Source organism: Syngnathoides biaculeatus, chromosome 12 (assembly GCF_019802595.1).
Source record: "Syngnathoides biaculeatus isolate LvHL_M chromosome 12, ASM1980259v1, whole genome shotgun sequence".
Taxonomy (NCBI): domain Eukaryota; kingdom Metazoa; phylum Chordata; class Actinopteri; order Syngnathiformes; family Syngnathidae; genus Syngnathoides; species Syngnathoides biaculeatus.
The window spans coordinates 21,164,171-21,187,392 of record NC_084651.1 but is presented as its reverse complement, the minus strand read 5'-3'; the positions used below and the strand labels follow the sequence as shown (position 1 = coordinate 21,187,392).

The 23,222-nt window shown below is 40.9% G+C and overlaps 1 protein-coding gene and 1 long non-coding RNA gene across 11 annotated transcripts in view; one reads left to right on the top strand and one right to left on the bottom strand.

Annotated features, from left to right (window-relative positions):
* tacc2 (transforming, acidic coiled-coil containing protein 2) overlaps positions 1-23,222 on the bottom strand; it is a 55,890-nt gene that overhangs the window by 4,719 nt on the left and 27,949 nt on the right. For 7 of the 9 annotated variants that reach the window (XM_061836702.1, XM_061836701.1, XM_061836704.1 and 4 more), the window contains 9 exons: positions 18,929-19,174; positions 9,206-9,306; positions 6,938-8,300; positions 5,094-5,151; positions 4,831-5,023; positions 4,516-4,565; positions 4,311-4,420; positions 4,058-4,211; positions 3,584-3,721 (listed from right to left, as the gene is read on the bottom strand). In XM_061836702.1, coding sequence (XP_061692686.1) covers positions 3,584-3,721; positions 4,058-4,211; positions 4,311-4,420; positions 4,516-4,565; positions 4,831-5,023; positions 5,094-5,151; positions 6,938-8,300; positions 9,206-9,306; positions 18,929-19,174 — 2,413 coding nt within the window. The remainder of the gene's footprint in view (positions 1-3,583; positions 3,722-4,057; positions 4,212-4,310; positions 4,421-4,515; positions 4,566-4,830; positions 5,024-5,093; positions 5,152-6,937; positions 8,301-9,205; positions 9,307-18,928; positions 19,175-23,222) is intronic. The other 2 variants (XM_061836697.1, XM_061836700.1) reach the window with 2 other exon arrangements.
* Positions 4,943-6,913, top strand: LOC133509570 (uncharacterized). Of its 2 annotated transcripts, XR_009797384.1 has the most exons (5): positions 4,943-5,042; positions 5,511-5,654; positions 6,225-6,340; positions 6,554-6,655; positions 6,777-6,913. It is a non-coding gene; the product is annotated as an uncharacterized LOC133509570 (long non-coding RNA). The 2 variants fall into 2 exon arrangements; XR_009797383.1 differs by lacking the exon at positions 6,777-6,913 and having other exon boundaries at positions 6,554-6,696.

Sequence of the window (23,222 nt, the reverse complement as noted above, 5' to 3'; positions counted from 1 at the left end):
ACAGGATACCTGAACCTGGAACTACTAGGCTGCATCCAATAGCATCAAAAGGTACCACAGAGAAAAATCAGTATGTAAATGGGTGGGCTTGCAATGGTCCTGAAGACTTGGTCAGCTGCAGTATGAAGTGATGGAACAGTCTTCATAGCCAAGTGATTGGCTTGGCAGAGAGCGTAGCTTGTTTGCAATTGGTACAGGCAAGGAGGAGGGGGGGATAAGTCCCCCCCACCCAAAACAAAAAAAGCTTCATTTACAAGAAGGACAGAACAGCAGAGTGCACAGCATGGAAAACATGTTAGTCTCATGTTAAAGCTCATGACATTATTTAACTCCCATTTCCACAATTAAGCACGGATTGCTTACTTTGTCTTTGATTACATGACGCAAACATTACCAGATACAGACCAAAATAAATCTTGATAATCTTTCAGGACCTCTGCAGTCTCCTAAAACTACTAAATTCAACAGGATTTATCAGATTAGGTTGAGATCACAGGGAGCCAGATGAAAAAGATATTGAGACTATTATGCAAAAAGGACAGTAAAATGTTGGACCAGGCAGGTGAAGACCAATATTCTCAATTTTTGGGGTTTGGATTTATGCTCCAAGGCCAGGTGGCCTTGTGATAGTGTGAGTGTCATTCCTATTGTCTACAAAAGTCGTTTTCTTTTATTTATTGTGCTGATAGTATGTTGCATTGTTTCACATTATAGAAAGAGCACCTCCGTCAGTACATCGGCAACATACAATACCAACTTGAATCCAATACTCCAGTTCAATTTGGCCTGTTACTGCATGTGGCAGAATATAGAAAACTATTATTAAAGAACACAGCAGATCTTTGGGTACTTGTTCTACTTGTGGAACATTACAGCTAGTTATAGTAGAGAAGTTAAGACATTAGGGTGGTCTACAGCGAAGGGTATACAGTCCAGTCTCTTGGTATTTGGACAGTTGTTTTTAGACTCTGTAGCGTGGTTTTAAATTGAAAAAAAATGTTTTTATTGGATTTCTTACAGTAGTGTATATTGTCAGGTGAGCTGTGAACATATTATAGCAGAAAATATAACATCACCAGCTACTCTATTGTGTGAGTTAAATGTGTTGACAACCTTGATATTAGCAGTCAGTCATAAATTTGAATACTTCTACTGTGTAGATTTCAGATTTGGCCTTTTTTGTACTATATGTCTGTTGAATGGATTTTTAGGTGCATTTAGGACTTATTTTTGGCTTTTTATACTCTATAAATTTCTTGATTAATTTTGCTAATGGAAAAAGCACATTTTCCAGAAACATGCAAATGCACAATGCATCAGACATATCATGTACAGTAAAAACTCATGGTTCCAATGTTTAGCCTTTTATAAAGAAGATTCAGTACTATAAATGATAAAAATATGTCTAGAACTACAATATTCACTTGGTGGTATTGGTTCTTTAGTGTTTCCCAACTTTTATTGAACATAGGCGTACATATTTTACATTAGAGAAATCCTCCAAACAAAATGTCACACGTTTACTTCTTCAGAGTGACATTTTACACCAAATGGGTCAAATTGGACAATTTTCCACACCAGTCCTGATCTATGGGCTGATGGCAACACATTATTTTGCCACGGCTTAGTTGGAAATCACTGCTCTGTAATGTATCTGTATTGTATGCTTCTCTTTCCAGTGTAGTGAGATACAAAAATAGTGGATTAAAAAGTACTACTGTCAAAATATCGAAGGACTGAGCAGGAGGTGTGCTACAAGGACAGGACACATACAGTAAGTATTCGTCTTACTTTCAGTAAGGGTGAACCGTTGACATTCCACCGCCGTGTGCTGGGTTTCTTAAGGCGGGACTGTGAAATGTGTGGAACAAACGCTTTGAGATGAGATGATGGATTGGAAGCACCAGGAGAATGTTGCACTGTACATATTGTAGCATATATGGGATTTGTAAAACTGAAGTCTGAGTACTGCTGTATACAGAGGAAAAATTGCTAAATATTTCAACACTGACACAAAATTGGGGATTAAAAAAAAACGAAGAATCATTGGATGCCTGCTGACAAGAAAAGACTACACCTCGCTGTTTTGTGACTTAAAAATATTATTTAAGTCATGAGATAAGGGTCGTCCCTTGCCGTGAATTGCGAGTAATTGACATCCCCTTGAAATTCTTTTTAAATAATTGCTTGCATTCATAGTTTTAACTCTAAATGTAAAACACATTATGGTCCAAAAACAGTTTATAATAATTTCAAACTTATCTTGCATTACCCTTAAAATGTAATTTGCAGTTTGAAAAACTGGATCAGAAATGGAATTCTACACATGGCTACGGCTCTTCGTTACTTCCCCTAACGACCCAGGCTGAACACATACAATGCATGTGCCTTTGTTACTGTTAAGTTGTATTGCTTCACCATGCAGTACATCCTTTCCTTGATACCAATTCCTGTTTAGACGGGGGTGTGGCTGCATCATAGAGTGTTTCAGAAAGAGCATGAGAAAAAAATTGAAAAACAGGGCTGAGTGAGTTTGTCAGCGAACGTCTAGCGATACCTTCTACAGCAAAAACAGATGTTCTGAATATGTAATCAGTCAACAATGAATATTCCAGGGATTTCTTTATCTTACAAAAGGGAGGTTACCCTTAAAAAAAAACTCATCTCAATAACTAAGTACCGCAGCATGATACAGTTGGCCATTATGAAGAAAAAACAGCATGTAATTAACAGCCAAAAAAATATTACAGACTCCAGCCTGTAAGAGATATTTGTCAGTTTTGTTAACACTACACATACAGATTGTGAGCAGTATTTTGAACAGCCTGACAAGTCACATCCATGATGTGAATTGAATGCCTTAACCTCTTCTACAGTACACATTCAAGCCTCTTGTGAACAGGCAACATGCAAAAGAGCGGCAGGGGACGATAATGATACGACACTCTGAACCTTGGGGTTCAGCCTGAGAGTGTTTACTGCATATTTTAAGCCATGTTAGATTTGTGATGAAGTGGGGATCCATACTCCAGGTTACAGGGCCGACAATGCAGCGGTGCAGCCGCCATGTTGGGAAGCTCGTGAGTTCACTCAAAACGGCGTGTTTAAGGAGAGGGATACTCGTGCACCATTTCTGGAGTTGTGGTTATCAAGACGCATCCTGGCAACCAACAACCCCACCAGCACAACACACACACACACACACACACACTTACAGCAGGTGCAAGCTAAATCAGCGCAGTACCTGAGGGGTTACAGTGGAGAGGAAGGGGCACTGAGAGATGTTTTGGGCTACTTGCAGAGCCTCTATCCGCAGGGACGCAAGCACCAGCTCCTCCTGGGCCGCACAAATTGGGGGTTATCGTTGAATGTTGGGGGTGCGGCCCAAGGATGAGAGTGGAAGGGAAAAGCATATAGAACACTTAAGTTGATCACACACCACGCATGATCCAATCTACACTTCACTCACCAGCTCTCACAAATAGGGAGGAATGAAAAGACAAAGGTGAAATGTTTGAACAGAAACACAAGGAAAACAGAAAAGGGACTACAGGTCACGAAATGTATCAGGTTGTCAACACACCTGTAGTTTTTGGGCGAATGCATTAGGGTTGGTCTCAGCGAGGTCAGGCTCCAGGTACTGCACAGGGTTGTCAGACTCAGACAGTCTTTCTAACAGGGAAATGGTCAGGGCTGAAGAAGGGACCTCTTGGCTACTGAGCTACAGTGGGTGACCAGGAGGAGGTGTACAGAGGGCAGGGGGGGTTGAGGTCAGCATAGCAAAGCAAGCACTGAGCAACTGAGTGGCAGACTTGTTGGTGAATTGAGTTTAGTGTGGATTTCCAGATCCTGATTTCTGTCAACCTGACTAATAGGGATCATTCAGCAAATTTTGTGACTATCTATCTATTTGTAATCAGACAGACATGGTACACGTACTGGAAATTAAATTAAATAATGGTGAAGACACAGTGATGTTTTTTTTAACCAACATGCAATGAGCTGATCAGTACACTGAACTATAACATTTATAAAGACAGACTTTTTTTTAACACACCTGCTCATCCCTTTCTGTACTTTGTGTTCGACTAAGCACTTCACTCTCTCTTTTCCTGCCCTTTTCCCCCGCAGAGCTTTCAGGACCAGGCCTGGAACTTGGGACTGGGGTCTTCATGCTGGCTGTTATCTGCGCCTCCATTTCCTCAAAGCTTCTGGGGAGAAAGAAAAAAAACATTCAATCTAAATATTTTAAGTTTGTTCCGCAAACAAAACCACATTTTCAAGCATCAACTTAACTATGAAAGTATTACCCTGTGCATGGGGAGTTGGGTTCAGATCCATTCGCATGTATATCCTTGGTTACAGTGTTTGATAATGAGTCCAAATTTAGGTATAATGACGGCTTCTTCACAGACAGTGGCTACAAGGGATATCAAACAAAGAAACCGTTTCTGTTCAGCAATCGTGGAACATGTGTTAATACAGTTGATGTCGGAACTTAGATCAAATACTCACAGGTGAAGAAGAGCCAATCTTTTCCATGTATTCTATTTCATAGTCTTGCGCTGAAAGGCACAGAAATTTAAAAATAGATGCAGATGAAGCATTTACTGCAGATGGCTGACACTGCCAACATACAATACCACTGATGGATTGAGCTACACAGCAAATAGGAAGAGTTGTAAAGAACTGGGACAAAGTGCTATTGTCAGTGACAATGAAAATCAACTGAAAAAAATAAAACAATCCCTCTGATGGGTTTTATTGAAAAAGCTGAAAGGTGAATTCAAGAGACTCAAACAACTACTAGACAGTATATACAGATCTCACCTGAAGACTGAAGATTGCTCTCATTAACGAATGATGTCAGATCTGACGGGTGAGGGAAGTCCTGCTGGTCAGAGTTCAATTCTGGACCGACGTCATGCAAGCCTGCCCACATGTGACTGGTGGTGGAAGCCAGCTTCTCCTCATCTGTGGCATGGTCTTCCTGTGGAGGTAGGGAGGCGGGGTCGTCTGCATCCTGACATGCAAAGAAGCAGGTGAGACAACTCATGGAGTCAAGTAAGTTACTTATGCACAGATGAACACACCTGTGAGTTGTCGGACAACTGTGATTTCTTTGGTGACCTCTTCACCCTAAAAGTGTTACTGAGGAAAAAAAAAAAAAATCTATAGTCACAGATTCAGATGATGTGTAACAGCTGCCAATTAAACCCTCAAATTTGGACAACATTTCAATTTTATAAAGTAATTCTACTTTACATAGATTTACACCCATGATTCTTTCACACATTTGCAAGAAAAACCCATGATGGAAGCAATACTTATTAAGGTAGCAGGTTGGTCAGGAGGACATTGATGAAAACATTGATGAGCAATTGTTAGAAGCATGATGGGGGGAAAAAAGTTGACAAAACTAAATCTCTAATATTTAAACACTAAATCATGTTTATAATTAGAGAAGATAATTAACATCCATCCATATTACCCACTGCTTATCCTCACAGGGGGAGTGCTGGACCCTCTCCTAGATAACTTGAGGCGAAAGGCGGACTACGTACACCCTGAACCGCACGCCAGTCAGTCACAGGGTACATAGCGACATCACCACTGAGCAGGAATCGATCCCACACTCCCCGCACCAAAGTCAGGTGTGTGTACGACTACACCATCAGTGATGGAATAATTTTGTATTATATAATCATTGCACCATCGGAAAAATTGGAATTAACCCATGATAAAGGAATGAGTATGTAAAATTGTGTCTGAAATGATTGATATCCTTAAGGCTGCAGGAAGGCTTTTCACTGCTTAGTCATCATAAAGCACTTTCAGCAGTAATCCAAAATAAACTGCTACTAATAAACTAAAAAAAAAGTAATTTATTCTTAAATTACATTCAGGTAATGGTCTCTTTTAGTAGAACAAGTTGCTTTGTGAAAATGGCAACTGACAATTCCTTCAAATGGACACCAAATTCATGTATTAAGCAGTCCACAACTGTAGATGCTCATCTGTTCCTGGTTTTGCTCCTGGTTTAATAATATGAAGTTAATAAACATATCTCTGTATGAATACAAAATCTTTACTTTTTGAATGTCAGTTAGTTTGTGTATTAATTACTGTAAAGAGGATGTGGTGTCAAAATATGAAAAGTTCAAAGTTGACTGATGACCAAAAAAAAAAAAAAAAAAAAGAATAGTTGACATGCTGGTTTACAGGAATCCACATGGAACTGGGAATGGAATATGGTGGATTGTTGTGTTGTCCCTGTACTTACAAAAAACAACAAAGAGTGGAGACACCTCTGGACTTCCTGTGACATATGAGAATACAGGTACAGTGGATATAAAAAGTCTACACACTGCTGTTCAAATGCCCCATTTTGTATTATAAAAAATGTGACCAAGATAAATCATCTAAAGAAAATTCACACCATTTATGTGACCTGCACACTTCAACTGGAAAAAAAAATTATATTTTCAATATGGGAAGTAAAAATAAACACAAGGTTCTGCTGTTTTGGTATTTTTTTCCCCACATCATACAGCTTAAGTCATGGTCTGCAGAGAATTTCTACAGTATGAAAGAGATCTCATTCTTCAGATCCCAGATACGAGATGGTGTGCACACCTGTCCATCATCATCTCAGGTATTTGATTTTACTTCCCCTCCTGAACACCAGAGAAATGGTGTAAAAAAAAAAAAAAAGTTTTGAAATGATTTTGGTCTCATTTTTCTTAATATTGAAAGTGTACACCCTTGGTATGTAGACGCTTCATATTCACTGGTACAAGTGACGAGACAGACAAAAGGCACTGACATAACAGAGCAGTTGGCCACATCCAACACAAACCAATCCTCAGAAGCAAAAAAAAAAATCAAAACAAGTTCAACTCAACCACTGCGCGTGAGTACGGTACAGTGAACTTACGATTTCATAGGAGTTTTCTTTTTTTTGAGCGGTTTGTTCTGATTTTGATCTTCCAGGTCCCCAATATTGTCGTTGTCGTTTTCAATGTCGTCATTGGACGACAACTCAAATGAGGCCGAGGCCTTAGGGGGCGTAGTTGAAATTTTGTTGGAGGATTTAAAAGGGTCGACTCCAGAGTCATCAAAATCAAAACTGTAAGAAGGCCCGGATGCTGAAGGAGAGTTAGCCATGGATGTCTTGGTCAAAAACGGATTGAAATTTGGATCATCCCACTTGTTCAACTCGTAAGATCCTTCGGAAATTCCTTTTTCCTCTTTGTTACCATTGTATTCTACAGAAAGGTTGTTGTCCAACTGCTCAGCCTGTCCTGGGTGGGCCTTCTTTAAGCCCAACTTTGGCTTCCTCAATGGCATCTTCGCACCGGGTTTTTTGCCCTGTTTCTTAGTCAGGGGAGAAGCTGCGTGAGATGCCTCACTATTCTCCTCAGAGTAATCAAACTCCAGCCTCACAGACTCACGTTTGGGTAGAATGGGTTGCTCTTCAGGGTTGGTAACTGGTCCTACAGTGGAAGCTGGATGGGGAGGTTGTCTCACAGCAGGGATGAGAGGACTATCTGGGGGGTCGACAACTGCAGCACATGCAAGATCTTTACGACCAAGAACCGGTGAGTTGGCAATTTTACTCCCTCCAGTCTTGAAAGGGTCTATGTTCTCAAAGTTCTCTGGATCCCATTTATAGGAGCCACTGGGAGGGCTAGGCTCTTCTTTTACAGGTGGAGTAGAGGGGAGATGGTTCTCCTCTTGGCACAAGGGTACGACAGGAACAGAAAGACACTTCTCTGATTCAGTATGAGTGTTTTCTTCTGGTAGTACAGGTGGAGTGATAACATGAGTCTTTCTAATCTTTCTGAGGGTTCCTGCAGGACTCCCACCTTCTGCAGGACTTCCACCTTCTTCCACCTCCTGAGTCACAGTTTGAGGGGTTGCCCTCTTAATGATCTCTGGGGTGCTACAAGCAGAAATTGGCCTCTCCGGGTTGGAGTTCTGCCTCAGAAGAGGCTTCTTCACAGATCCAGCACGGACTTTTCTGGGCCTCCGGAGAGTCCCTGGGTTGCTCTCGGTCCCTACACTGAAGGATTCTGAATGCGGGCGGAAGCCTTGTGTTACAGATCCATCAAAGCTACAAGTGTCAAGTTCTCCTCCCTGGAGGCTGAGGGAACGAGTAAGTGGTTGACTTGTTGACTCTGAGGTAAAGTTTTCAATGTTGTATGTGCCACTGGCTGCAATTGGCCTGTCCTCATCAAACACAATGGCAACTGGATCTGAAATCAAGTCAGCCAAGGGATCTCTCACTGAGGTCTCTTCTGAAAAATAGGGAGAGAAAAAAAAAAACAACGACCTGAAGATATTCATGCTGTTGTTCAAAATAAATACTTAACAATTCATTGAATCACACTTATCAGTTTATATGAGGGTAAGCTGCAAGCCTGTCTTGGAGTGGTAACGCATACAGGACATAAGTACAGTTAACCCCTTGCATAGTTGGGGTTCTTCCCCCCAAAAAATAAAAATTTGCTCATTTTCAGGTTTTTGGGAGGAAAATAAATTACCATTTCACCATTTTTTTGCTCAGGACAAAGCCATGTCTGATATGAAATACTACTGTGGTCACATCCTGTAACCAAGGAAGAAGGGTGTAGTGAAGCGGGGGGGAGCTTAACTTTTCTGTCATCTCTGTTCAAATGAGGGGAGGGGCTTTAATTTAGTCAGGTCATCTAAGATCATTTCATGGACATTGACATGACATTTTGTGGTATCTACAAGTAATTACAAAAACCTTTCTGCGCGGGTATCAATTACACAGATTATCACTACTCCAACCACGAATAGCAGGGGTTCACGTTACTTCATATTTAACAGAGAGTACAGCTTCAATTACACAAATCATTTGCACTAATAAATATATTGATCAACATAATGCTGGTTTTTTTTTGTAATACCCGTTAGTTAAAAAAAAAAAAAAAAAAAAGCAAAATCGTCATTGTGCTCTTTGGGGCACTAATGGTTGATATGCAAAGATGAATCTCCTAAAAATAAATCAATCATGGATAGACAGACAGATCCTCTGTCCACCCAAGCATGGATGAATAAAGAGGATGAAGAAATTCCAGAAACCTTGAAAAAAACATACTTAATTCCAATGAGCGGTGGATTACAATACCATTTTTACTTGTTTTTAGACTACCTTAATACCAGGTTTATTGTTCACCTTTGTCATAAATAGTTGGTAATTGGCTCTGCGGATCTGCAGGAGCCTTCACAGGAGTTGTCGATTCAGGAGTCTCGAACGCTCCATCGGAGTCAGAGCTCCTAGAACAAAAAGACAATTGCATTGTGAGTCAGTGCCGCTATGAATCATTCTGACATCACCTTGATTGTGAACTCATTGTTCAGTGGCCCGGTATTTTCATCACCACCGGATAGAGCTCAAAAGAACAAGCCCCATCTTGTTCTCGATTCCCCAATGATCACCATTGTGCTATTCAATAACGTGTCTCGCACTCCATGCTGTCTCACCTCTGCCTGACCAGCTCCCCTGCAGTCTTAATCATGTTGCCATGATGTGAGCTCCAGGAGAGACGCCGGAACAGCCCAAAAGCCGGATCCAAGTCTGGACTGCCTGCTGCCCCTCCCAGCAGCGTATCCCAGCCCCAGCGAGCCCACTGCAGTGGAGACAGAGCCTGCCACGCACTGACCGCCATATCCTCCAAAAGATGACAGCAAGCGTCTGATACAAAGGTAGACGCCCACTGTCCGTTTTGCTAGACGCACGATCCCCTCTGTTATTTTCAATAATTTGCTGTCTTTTTTCTCATCTGCAGTCTCATTCCTTCCAAATTGGACAGTGTTGTACAGTATTTGTCACCCATAGCCGCCCGCCGGTCAGGAGGTAAAGATGTCTTCCCATCTGAATGAGACTTATCTACAGACTGCTTGCACTCTCTCCCGTCTCTCAACCTTCCTCGCTTCATCGATTCCCCCGCCCTGCCTGTCTTTCTCCACCACCGCATTACTAAGTGTAGAATTAATTTTCATGACATTTAAAATGTTGCGATGAGGTAACCATGGACACAAAAACACATTTTGTCATGTTGGCATGTGGGCGTTGTGGCACGTGAGGATCTCAACAAAGAGTGGAGCTGATTGTGCAATGAAATGAGTCCCAAGTGAACAATAAAAATGGAGATGGCAAAAATAAAGCAATGAGTAGAGCAAGCTGCCATCTTCACAACTTTCAAGTTGAAAAGAGATCTAACATACTATTGTCAGTATAGCTATGCAATGTCAACCATCTGAAAAATATTTTATTACAGTAATTTGTAATGCCCCGCAGTAGACTGGCAACTAGTCCAAGGTATAGTGTGCCTTTCGCCTGAACTCAACTGGGCCAGGCTCCAGCTAGTAGTACAGGATAAGTAGTATAGAGAACTAATGAATGGACCAGAATCATTTTAAACGAATTATGAAGGTCCAAAGTCAGATCTGTGAAAATGTAAGGAGTAGATCACAATGGACAATGTACAAAGCTCCACCCGGATATGAACAATGCACTGCAATTGATTTCCATCAGTAAATGCTGTGATGTGAGATGGCTGAGTGAAATTATAAATGTATTTGTAGTAAATATGATTTACAATGTATGAAGAAATTTTGCTGGCGATTTATTTCACTTTCTAACTATCAAGGCATCATTCGTCTACCTCTTATCCAGGTGGGCCAAAAGTAAAGAACATCCTCCATCTGCATGCATTCAATCACCGCATATAGACAAATAAAATGTGGTATGTGGCAGGAAGTCCAAGTAACCACAGAAACCCCATGCAAACTGTCTGAGCTGAGATTTGTATTTGCAACCTTCTGATTGTGACGTAGTACTTTTGACATTTTGAGAAAGCTGAATACAAGTAACTGATAAAAGCTTATTATCCCTCATTTCAATGCTCAGTTTGCCTCCTTCGAGACAAGTCACCTTTTTTTCCCCTGCAACTGCATAACTAACATTGCCATGGTCACTGGAATTGCCACCATATGTTTCAATATGGAGGGCAAAAACTGTGGCTGCATGCTACACACACACATGAATGCATTGGAGAATACCTAAATGAAGCAGTGAAATGTATCAAATCAGTGCATTTCAGTATTTAATATTGTATTACATTTCCATTCTTTCTCCAATTTGAAATCTGTACCCATAGTTGCATGTGTAGATAAATCATATTTCATCTAATGGATATGACAAATATGACACAAGTCTTCTGTAGAGTAGAACCTGACTATGTATTTAGTGCAATTTTAGCATTTGAAACATGCCCTGAGGGCAGACAGGATGTGAGTGAACAGGTGTGTCGGAGCATGCTGACGAACGTAAACAAAGAGAGCAGCAGCCAATGTTGAGAGAGGAGACAGACAGCCTGCCTGGAGACAGACGCTGTGTGGTGGGAGGTGGTGTGCTTCAGACACAGAAGACGTGCAGCTCCAAGCGAAATTCACAGTGCTAGGACTAAGACCTCAAAATCAAACACTTATTTGATGATGGAAGCCGACATTACGCTTTCTGAGAGAATGCGGAAGGCATGATTACCTGCTGCTGCGCTTCCTGCTGATCCCTCCAAATCACATCGACCCCATGGATCCCAATGGTCAATAACCTCAACCTGTTTCACTCTCCTTCTTTGATTATATGTTTTTTTTGCATTTTTATCATTTCATACAATACACAATTGGTCTAAATGCTGTTATCGGTCCTTCAACATTCATCGGCCATCACTTCTCATCCTGTTTGGTATACTACATGCTTCATTTTTAACAGATAGCGGTGACTAAAATAATACTCATTAGTGATTTAATTTAATTTATCCATCTTTAATATTAATCCAATTATTATTAATTGATCAATTCCAGTGTCCAACAACAATACTGTACCTATAAATTATAGGTAGTGAAACATAAAGACCCTCTGCTGGACACGCACTACAACTAATTCATGTTGTAAAAATGGTAGAAGCTGATGAATTAATAAAAAATGTTTTCACTTTGAGGCAGCACTGTGGTTGACTGGTGAGAGCATCTGCCTCACAGTTGTGAAGAATAAGGTTCAAATCTCAGCCCTGCCTGTGTGGGGTTTGCATATTCTCCCCGTACTTGTGTGGGTTTTCTCTGGGCACTCCAGTTTCCTCCCAAGTCACCAAAAACATGCATTGATTGGGGAGTCTAAATTGCCCCGAGGTGTGATTGTGACTGTTGTCTGTCTCCATGTGCCTTGCGATTGGCTGGCAACCAGTTTAGGGTTGTACCCCGCCTCCTCTCCAAAGATAGCTGGGACAGGCTCCAGCACTACCGTCCACAACCCTTGTGAGGATAAGCGGCTCAGATAATGAATGGATGTTTTCACTTTAGAATAATCGTGCTTTTTACCAGTTTAGATGGCAACCTATAGTGACAGTAGACTCATTTACCGGAATAGTTGTATACAATTAAATTAATCATAATACCTAAAAACTAAAATAACTTTTGTATACTAAAATTAAACAAACCTATGACTATATGTCTTTTGTAACTTTGTAAAGCGCTGTGAGAAATAAGATCATAAATAAATGTATTAATGTTTAACTTAACATATTTGAGATTTATTTACTTTTTAACCTTTTCTACAAATTACTTGGATTGTCTCAATGCTTTAAAAATCAAAGGTGGGCCCTGAGCAGAAATCTGTGCCCATGCCTGTACTAGGTGTGAGTTAGGCTAAAATTTGTAATTGTGTAGTACACTAACAGTAAACAGTAACGATGAGTATTTTTAAGTAATAGGTATTGCACTGCTTACATGTATGGACTACACTGCCCATTCGGCACTTGCTTTTTGTACTATAAATTAGACACCAGCAGAGGGAGCTATTGTTTTGTTTTGACTGTCTCTTGAAAAGTGGCCAAGGTGATGAATGGGAATCATGCTTCTAGTGAAACATCCTATTTTGTATAAGAAGGAATCATTCATGGTGTTTACAGGTGACATTTGGGCATCAGGCCACAAAGATCTCATTCATAACAAGAGACAAGAGCTCGAATCAGCAGCAGTTTCTTGAAAGATTAATCACTCTTACATTAGTGTCAAAAACCACTCACAGAAATGTTTTAAACTGGTTCATAGCTAGAATAAAACAACTAAATTCAGAATGATTTTCAAAACTATGAGGGAAAAAATTTAGGTTCTGGATTCTTGCTTTAAAAATGAGGTACCGGTAATCCTACAGAGCCTAAATCTGACATATTAAGACCAGGCAGACGGGCGCATTAAAAACAACAGCGTTTCATGAACAGCAAGGAGAGGGTTATAAAAGATTATGTTAATGAGATTGGATAGAAGGTGCAGGAACACACTTCCCAACGTCCATCACCACAGACCATAAGAACAGCTATTACATTAGAAGATGATTTTTTTTTTTTTTAAACATAGTATTTAGTTGTCATGTCAATTGTTCGAGCACAGTAAAATAAACATTGTTATGTGTTGTGGAGGACAACTCACACAACCATCCAACAATAAGATACGAATAAATGTCCACAGTCCATATTTAGTAAAGCTTTCCTGTAATCAACCATTCAGCTATACATTATGAATGACACCTTCCCCATTTCACTCCTTTCTCATTGCATGGGTCCTTGCTCCCCAGTGCAGAAGTGTCTGAGCTATAAATAAAACTAAGTGGAGCGTTCTTGCTCTGTCCCGAACTCTCTCCTCCAGTCATATTCGTGCACACCGTGCTCCATTTTAGTCCTGGCTCCTGGTCCCAGCAATGACTGGGAGCAGGGCAAAACATCAGCCCACCAGCTTGAACTCATCGCCTCCATCTGGCTTCTGTAGCCTACATCTGAATGATTCACGTGAGCTTGCATGTGCATGAGAATGCGCATGTGCGCTGATCCCTTTATTTACATCACAAAAGCAAAACGACAACAAAGATCAGTTGGCTGGACTTTGCGGAGTAATATCAAGGCAGAGGATACTGATTATTGATTACATTTAAAAAGAAGAAGAAAAAACTTGAGACTCACATGTGTTCTAGAGTAGGACAGGTCTGTCCTTGCTCCATGGACTCGTTGGCTCCCATTCTCAGCTTACCCTGCTCCCCCCACCTGGGCTTGCACTCCACCTCCCGTCCACATCCACCTGCTCCCGCTAAACCTCGTAGCAACGTCTCAGCAGAGGCGAGTGCCAGCTCCAAACGCTGCACTGCAGACAATACCCTCGGCTCGTTCCTCGCATCGAGTCAGTGAACGATTAAATGCTCATCAATTTATGCATAGCGTCCCTCACCCTTAGCTCCCACAGACATTGTGGACATATTATTTATTTTCGTCCCATGGAGTTCATCTATTCAATGATGCTAAAGCATCCAAGTAGATAGACAGACTAATCCACAATGATGCAATAACAATCCACTTCTCTGGCCATCTCACATGTATATGAGGTGCCTCCTCTCTGTTTGGATGTGGCTGAGCTCTGATGCTGCACACATTGCCTCCTCCCCTTTCTATTCCCCTTGAAGCCCCCACCCCTGAAAAGAAGCAGCTGATGGCTGTATATTTAAAGAAAGGCAAACAGCCTTTTTTCAGACGTGAAGGGGGGCGGCGTCAAACAATAGAAGCCCCTTAAAGAGACACAGTGCCCTCCTTTTAGCATCCAATAGAATTGACGCCTCTTACAGCTTTGGCTATCTTGTGCCTATATCCTCCTTTATCATTGCATGAAAAATTTGTTTGAGCCTCTTTTTCCCCACAATCACTCCGATGCCCGATGTAAACAAAAGCCAAGGAGAGCACAGTAGCTATGTTCATCCATTTTTGACCCTCCCCCACTCCACGTGTCAGTAACTAAACCAACATGTACAGTACATATGATCCAAATTTGTTGTCCCAGCAGCCACCAATAAACTGGCTAGCTATCACATCACCACTCGGATTTCAACCAAATATTCATCCATCTCCTGTACTGCTTATTCTCACTAGGGTTGTTTGTAAAATAGAGAAAGGCAAAAGGCGGGGTAGACCCAAAAGTGGCTGTCAGTCAATCGCAGGACACTGAGAGATAAATAACTAGACAATTTAGAGTCTTCTCAGACATTTTCTTTAATTCAGGGGAAAAAAATAATGCTGCACAAAATCTTTTTTGCCATTGTGCATTACGTCACACACGACCTCGCCGTTCATCACAAGACCTCAGTTGAGTGAACATTAAAAGGAGAAACTTTTTGCAGCACTTTTTCCCCCAAATGGTGCACCGGCCCAGCCTCAACAAAGAAGAATATACAGTCAGCTAGCAGAATGTATTTGAAGTTTGTCACGTCTTATTAAAGTTAGTGTTTTTTTTTTTTTTGGTGGGGATGGGTAGAGAGGTTATTTAAGTAACAACTTAACTTATTTGTAAATGAGAAATAAGATGTGCAAATGTTCTTAATATTGCACCAGTCATCGGTTAATTTGTGACTTATTATCTTTTATGTATAAGAACAGAGTCACTGACAGCGTGAGTTCAGTTCCCACTCAGTGACAGTGTGTATTTGTGCCCTGTAACTGACTGGTGACCAGTTCAGGGTGTAGTCCACCTTTCGGTCCAGCACTCCCGTGACCCTTGTGAGGCTTAGCAGCTCAGAAAATGAATGGATGGAAGAAAAATAGCAGCAGTTAGTTATTTTAGTCCAAAAGAACATTAAATTTGCATTTATTTATTTTTTTATTAGATTTTTGTTGCATAATCATGCATTTATTATTTTTTTTATTATTTATGTATGTATTATTTCAATATTTATTGCCCGGGGTTGCTGACGTGGAGGATTCTGCTCAAACGACCCTACCAGGTCCTAAGCCAGAACCAGAATGCATTGACCCTGCGGTGTCTTTTTCTCTTTAAATGGACTCTTTTGCCGTCTATGAAAATTGTATAGCACCAGACTATGTGATAAATGTTGCCCACTCGACATCCGTTGCACCCTTGTCATCTTTGAAGGGGAATTCCACCTCATCTGTCCCGCGTTCTCAAGGTCCCCCCACCCCCCAAATGGGATTTTGACTTTATCCTTGCCCAATTGTGGAGTTTAGATTAGGGAATGTCGTCAATTATTGACAATTGAGGGCCTGTGAAGTTTTGTGATGTGTACAAATTAACACAACTTGACCTGCCGTGTTCTGGTCTAATTTACTGGCCCCCTCATCAAACTTGAGTGGCATTACAAAGACCAGTAATGTACTCCAATTTGTCCTTTTTAGACATCTACAATCAAGAACAAGTCCTGTGGGATGAAATAAGAGTAGGAACAAGTTACGCAAAGTTCCTATTGATTTATCCAAGGAGCAACGGGAAAATGGGGATGCTCTGAAATAGAAGAAGGGTGAATCTGTTGTGCATTCATTGGAAAGTCTGCAGTGTGGACCTACTACAAAAAGTACTCCATGCAGCACATGAAATCATACTAGGAGAGATTCGGATGTTCCATTGAAAATATGAATGATGACATAACGACTGTCATAAATTTTAAATCATCAGTTCCTCTGCACTGCATGCAACATCCATCCTTTCAAAGGCACTATTTTTTTTAAGGGCGGGGATGGGGGTTGCATGGAGACCATCCATTAATGGATGTTCTCAGGGAATATTAACAGAATTATGCTTGCAACTGCCCTAGTAGTCGATTTTTAACAGCCAGAGGGGACAAGTGGAAATGTGACCCCCCCTCACGGTTTCCCACATGCTAAAGCAAAATTATTGATTGGCACAGCCAGTTCCATGTTCAAAAAACCATGCAACAAAAGCATGTACTACTATGATGCACTCATTATGAATGATGTCTTTTCTATGATTCTGATCTCTCATGCAAATCAAATGAGGAAATAAAATATTGAATGCGTTTCAGAAGTAAGAAAAACAGCAGTGGTATGTTTTTTTTTTTAAAGATTCATAACAGCTTGAGTGAAATCAAGGTCACTACGAGGAGCCTAAAAGAATGTTTGCTACTTGGGATTGTTATAAAAAGGCTTACAATCAACATTAAAGGGGTTGACATTTAGTGGAAGGTAACGTTAATCTCTTGACAGTAAAATTAATCTCTTGGGACTTAATCTCGTAATGACAATTTTGTTACATTAAAATCCTAATAACTTTAAATAATAAAATCTTAAATATGCAAACACAAAATTAATATTAAATAGTAAGATTTACCAAGCTATCAAGACGAGGGTCGCGGGGAGTGCTGGAGCCTATCCCAGCTGTCAACGGCCAGGAGGCGGGGTACACCCTGAACTGGTCGCCGGCCAGTTGCACTCACTATCACACCTAGGGGCAATTTAGAGTGTCCAATTAATGTTGCATGTTTTTGGGATGTGGGAGGAAACTGGAGTGCCCGGAGGAAACCCACGCAGGCACGGGGAGAACATGCAAACACCACACAGGCGGGTCCGAGATTGAACCCGGGACCTCAGAACTTTACCATCTGTCATCTTTTCAGTGCCACATGGAAAAAAATAAGAATAATTGAAAATATAAAGCTAAGTGAATATCGCAGGGATAGTGGAACAGCTCATAAAAAATACAAAACGTCGAGAAAGATCGTAATGGGGTCGCACCAAAATGGTAGGGCTGAAAGTGAAAATATATATAGAAATAAAATGTTCTCTTCCTGAAAATGAAAAGGTGCCCTTGGGGAAATTTGGACATATGGACACTGAAAGCCAAGCATTAATTAAGTCAAGACTTCGCTGCTATTGGCAATTACTGGGACTAAATTCCAGAAGCCACATTTAGACTACCACTCCAATACTTTTTTACAATTTAACACATTATATTTGAGTCATTTTACATGTTTTTTTTAACAGATTTAAGGGAGAACAAATAAATTATTAGAGCTTAACTCCATCATTTGTATATTTTTATACAGTACACCCATCAAGAGGTATACTATTGAAAAACAATATTTTATGTACGGTATGTGACTGCTTTTTTCTGTGTAACTGTAGACAGCAGCAGAAGGGTGGCTGTGTACTATGAATAAAGGAAGGGATTCCATCTGGTGGATGTAAAAAAGCACTGCACTGTGTAGAGCGTAGTTCCTTTTAAATCTATTACAAGAAGCTACGGTATGAACATGCTGAAAGATGTACAGAGCACAAATTACAGTGTGGGTGTGAGTTAAAAGCCTTTGTGGTCTGGGTTGAAATTGTGTATTTGTGACACCTTTCACTGCAACAAATCAATCCCAGTACATTAGGGTGGAGTACATTTTGCTGATGATGAATGTGTGATGTGTAAAATTGTTGGATCATGCAAAGCTTTTGAAAGTGAAAAACATAACATGATAATGCTGTCATTGCTTTGCAAGTCGTGAAAGGACTGCATAGGATAGGAGGAGTTTGTTCATTGTTATCATAAAAGTATTGTTAAGTTGCAAGTACAAACACTTGTTGAAATAAGGAGTGTCAAGAATCTTCTCAAGTAACACTTAAGTGAAAGCTTAAAAAACTGAAATTCTTTTGGGAAACTGAACTGTACAATGATATTGGTTAAATGTTTGACTTAGTTTATAATTAATATTAATTACAGCTTCCATAAGCACAATGTTATAATACAAAACATTTTTACATATTATTACTGATTGTGACTACCGTTGGTGTTTTTTCTGTTTTTCATTTTATATGAAACGGAAAAAAAAAGGAAGGGACACTTTTAAGTTAGATTTGATGCGCCCTGATAGGAATTTGGCGGATAAGCACATAGCCAATTTTCATCTGGCACGCTGAAAGGACAAGTGTCAGATATGGGGACAGCGACCATCTGAGCTGAGAGGATGCGCAAAAAGAAACAGCTTAACCAACATCCACACAACACAACACAGTTTTGTGTCTCTCACACTGAGCAAAAGGAACATTTAGGGAAAAACTGATACCTTAGAAGGAGGTTGCAAGGTGCAGAGGTGGGGCAGGGGTCACCACTTTGGTGATTGGTAGAGGCAGAGAGGGGAGAAGGAGCTGCAGGAAGAGGAGCGCGGTGAGGAGACGCAGATGGAGTCTTCTCTGGAGAAGGGGATGCAGGTGGAGGAGAGGGGGGCTCAGGAAGGGGAGCAGCAGGGAGGTGTTTGGGTGAAGCTATGGGAAAGGCAGCACTCCTCTCTGTGTGTTCAGCGAGAAGGGGTCTGCAGGAGACGGAACACAGATCAACAGATGGCTCTTAGCAAGTGATGCAGACTTACCTCAGACCACCTCTGTGACCTCAGTATAACTAAATATTGACTTGAGGAATGACAAGTTGCTCAAACCATCCCAAATATAGCTTTGTCTTAAAACCGCATGCAGTTGAATCTCCTTCTCCTCCTTAGGTGTTACTCTCTTTGTACTTGGAGGGAACGCCTGAACGAGAGGCTTGCCCGAATGTGTCCTGCTCGGTCGTAATTGGCCACCTGGGGGAGTGGATTTGGCCCTGATCCAGGTTCATCTTATCAGCAGTGCTAGGCTAATCTGACAGGCAATAAGATGGACGCCCATGCAGCTGTTACCACTTGGGGAGAGGCCTCCTGCTTGGGTCTAAAAATATTCCAAAGAGTCTACAGAACTAAATCACGTTTCGAGTAATGAAGCATTGGATGTGCTGGGTGAAGCCAACTATTCAGTAAAACTTAAATTTGTTATATTAAAGGAGCACTGTACTGTATTTGGATTTGTTTGTCCAACCAATCAGCTGTGTGTACTCTGACAAAGAGCACAGAACATACATGCATATATTGAGTAAATATTGAATTTATTTCAATTTGCTTGAACCATTTCCTGTTTCAGACCCCACTCCCCCCAAAAAAATATATAGATACATGGGACATTCCCATTGTCAACCTGGGCCAATGAGGGTTTGAACAGTTTCATTGTGACTCAAACAATGGATTTTTAAAATTCTAAAACTCTTCAATCTTATTTGGTCTCAAACCTTTCATCACAAACCCTTTTCAATAACAAAGTTATGTTGAATGACTATGTAATTTAGGAAATGCTTGCTGAAAATGGACAAAAAACAAGTCAAACTATACTGTGATGATATACTTGTCATACATACTGACATATTTGTGGCTCTAAAGTCAGACAAAAACAATCGAGACAGAACACTTCAAGAAAAAGTTTGACTGGACAGTGTGATTTCTCTTATGTCTATAAATGCCATCTGATAAAATGTAGTTACCAGCCCCCCCGACCACCAGCTCTTCCAACTTGACCCAGATTAAATTCCAAATCAGCATAACAACAAGGGAGAACATGTGCTCCTTTTCAGTGACACACTTTAAGCATAGTTGAAGTTGTATTAACACCTGGAGACTGTGTGGCTGTCAGAACATGTTTGGCCATGTTGATTGCTGAAGAAAAGCAGATTTCTTCACATAGTATTGAATAGAGGTGGCTTTATAGTACTGTATGTCAGTATCTCAACACACAAACACGCACTCTACATACATACAACTTACTCTACATGAATCAAAAACAAACATTACCAACTCTGTCACTCAAAGGGATTTAAACATGACTCAAAGCTTTGTAAATAAATTACAGCCAGGAGATTATCCGTGTCACTAAAGACAGCAGAGGCATATGCACCTACAATTTAATCACCATGGAAACCAGTTTTATTTTCAATTCACTGTAGCACTACCTACTTTTAAAGTGAACACATGACAAATGTGTATCTCACAAACTCTATATGTTTTGAAAATATAAACTCAGTGAGATGATGTTTCCTAAATTCTTCCCACTTTTAAAAGTAAATGGACATTCCAAAAGCGTGTCAAGTTATATTTGGCCAAGCGTCACTTATCTGCCCTATCAAGCAGGTGAGAAAGGTATAAGATATGTTGTAAATGTGTGAGTCATTTCAACTATTCATCACCTTCGTTCCTTCTGTCTTTCTACTTGACCCTCCCCTCTACCCATCTGGCAAGGTCAGCAGAGTGCAATAGTTACCTACAGACCATATGCTACATCCACCTGGTGCTACTTAAACAAGCACGAACACACACACACACACACACACACACACACACACACACACACACACACACACACACACACACACACACACCTACACACACCTACACACAAAGGGGAGTGATCTTTAAACCAACTCACCCATATTTCTTCCATGGAGATAGCCTACATTTAATGTTAACAAAATAGTTCTGGAGAGTTCCAAACGAGCAGAGGCACTTGACAGTATGTCCCAGTCCCCCCAGTCACTCTCTCACTCTGACCGAGTCAGTCATGCACGCTCAGCAGACAGCACATGCTCGAGTGTTTGTCTTGAACTCTGGCTTTTGTTCAAATGCCTGCTCTGTGCAACTGACTTTAGAGGGCTCGAGTGGAAGAGGGCAGGCTGGGGCTGTACAGTCAGGGGAGGGAGGAGGTGCCTGCTAGGGGCGGGGAACCCACGCACACGATGTGCGCGCACACACAAAAACAGGACACAACTGTGCCCCACCAAGCCCAGCAGTCTGTGCTCTTTTCCCTGAAATATATATTCTACATCAGTAATTCTTTAACTGGGGTTACCGGGTCACCACCCCCCCCCCTCTCAAAAACGTGCACTCATAATTACAAATGTTACAATACTTACGCAGCCCATCAATGTGTTTTATAATGACAGCGTCCACCACCGCTGGTGACAGTCTGGGCAACGTAGACCAAAGACGAGCTACACATGCTGCTTATGTTTACTTTTGATATTAATGGAGAAAGTTAAAAAAGAAATGCTGTTGTTTTAAGATGCAATGACTTTACGAGTATGCGAACAATCGAAGAAAATGTGGTTAAACTGGACGAGATTTTCTCTTTTCCGAGTGGGAAAGGTCTGGTCTGAAGCCATAGTAGAAAGTACAGGATGAGATGGTGTGTAATTTTAAAATTCCACCTTGGCACAGCCTGATTCAGGATGAAAGCACAGACAATACAGTGCACAAAAAGCTATTTCTGTATTTTAAATATATGAGGCAACATAAGATTAACCTTGATTTGGGTTTTTGGGTCTTTTCTTCAGATAAAGTTTGGCAGATCAAGAATTTTTAATTGATGAAAAATTTTAAATACTGTTTTATATCATGTTCTAATATCAGCTGTAATTGGAAATTATCATTTCTGAGTTTGAAATCTTTGTTTTCAATTTAGGGTTACATATTTATTTTATTTTTAATTTGCAGTTATGCTATATTAAGCTAGTAAATTAGTTTCATGGCCAAGTCACACTATGACGTTCTGGCCAGCGTCCTTTAGCGTTTGAGGAAACGTTGGTAGTCGCCCATGGTCGTTGGGATAGCTCCAGAGTAGCGTTGTTTCTTCGCCAGTGAACGTCAATGATCACTGGGAATCGGCGGAGAACGCCGGTCCGGAAAAAAAGTTTTGAACATGCAAAAAAGTTCTCACCGAGACCAGCGTTCATCAACTTTTAATTTTAAATGCTGCAGAACGTTCAAGAACATCCATGGAGCGTTTTACTAAGGTTCGCCGAGCGTTGCACGCGTTTGCCTATCGTTAGTCAGTCGTAACTCTAGCTTTACTTGGTTGTTACTTAATCATTTGCTTTGCAGTGAACGACTCACTGGCAACCTTTCAACGCCCACTGAATAATCCCCTAGCGCACACAGCGTGTAACCAAAGTGAAACTAACGTCGTTAGGTGTCCATTGAGCGTCATTTGAGCGTTTCCCGAACTTCCATGCATATGGGTATATAAACCGATGCTTTGTAAAAGCAAGGTCCATTTAATATTAAGCTACAGTAGAGAGCACCTACTATGGAAGATCCAGAAAGCAGCAGTTCGTTTTCGCGGAAAAACTCCACCAGACTATCCTCAACAGCCCGGTCCAGGATCCTGCAATCCTTTCTCTGCTTCTTTTGTCTCTCTGTCAGACCGTCCTCACTGGGGTTTGCAAGGTGTTTAGAGTCCCCAGGGGGTGTTCCATGGTGCGTGACTTTGCGGACGTGCTCTTCCTCCTGCTGTTGTTTTTCCCCCAAACACATTGCTCGTGATGAAAGAGGTTTAGCTTTCTTACTAGCAGCGCTAGTTGCTGAAGTCGGCGCCTTAACTTTTTTTCTTCTCGCATGATGCTCACTGTTCCAACTCACGACAACAACTGAAGTGACAATGAACTTTCCAACGTTTTAGTGCCGGTTCCACTATAAAAATTACACGCCAGCAAAACGCTTTTCTGTCGTT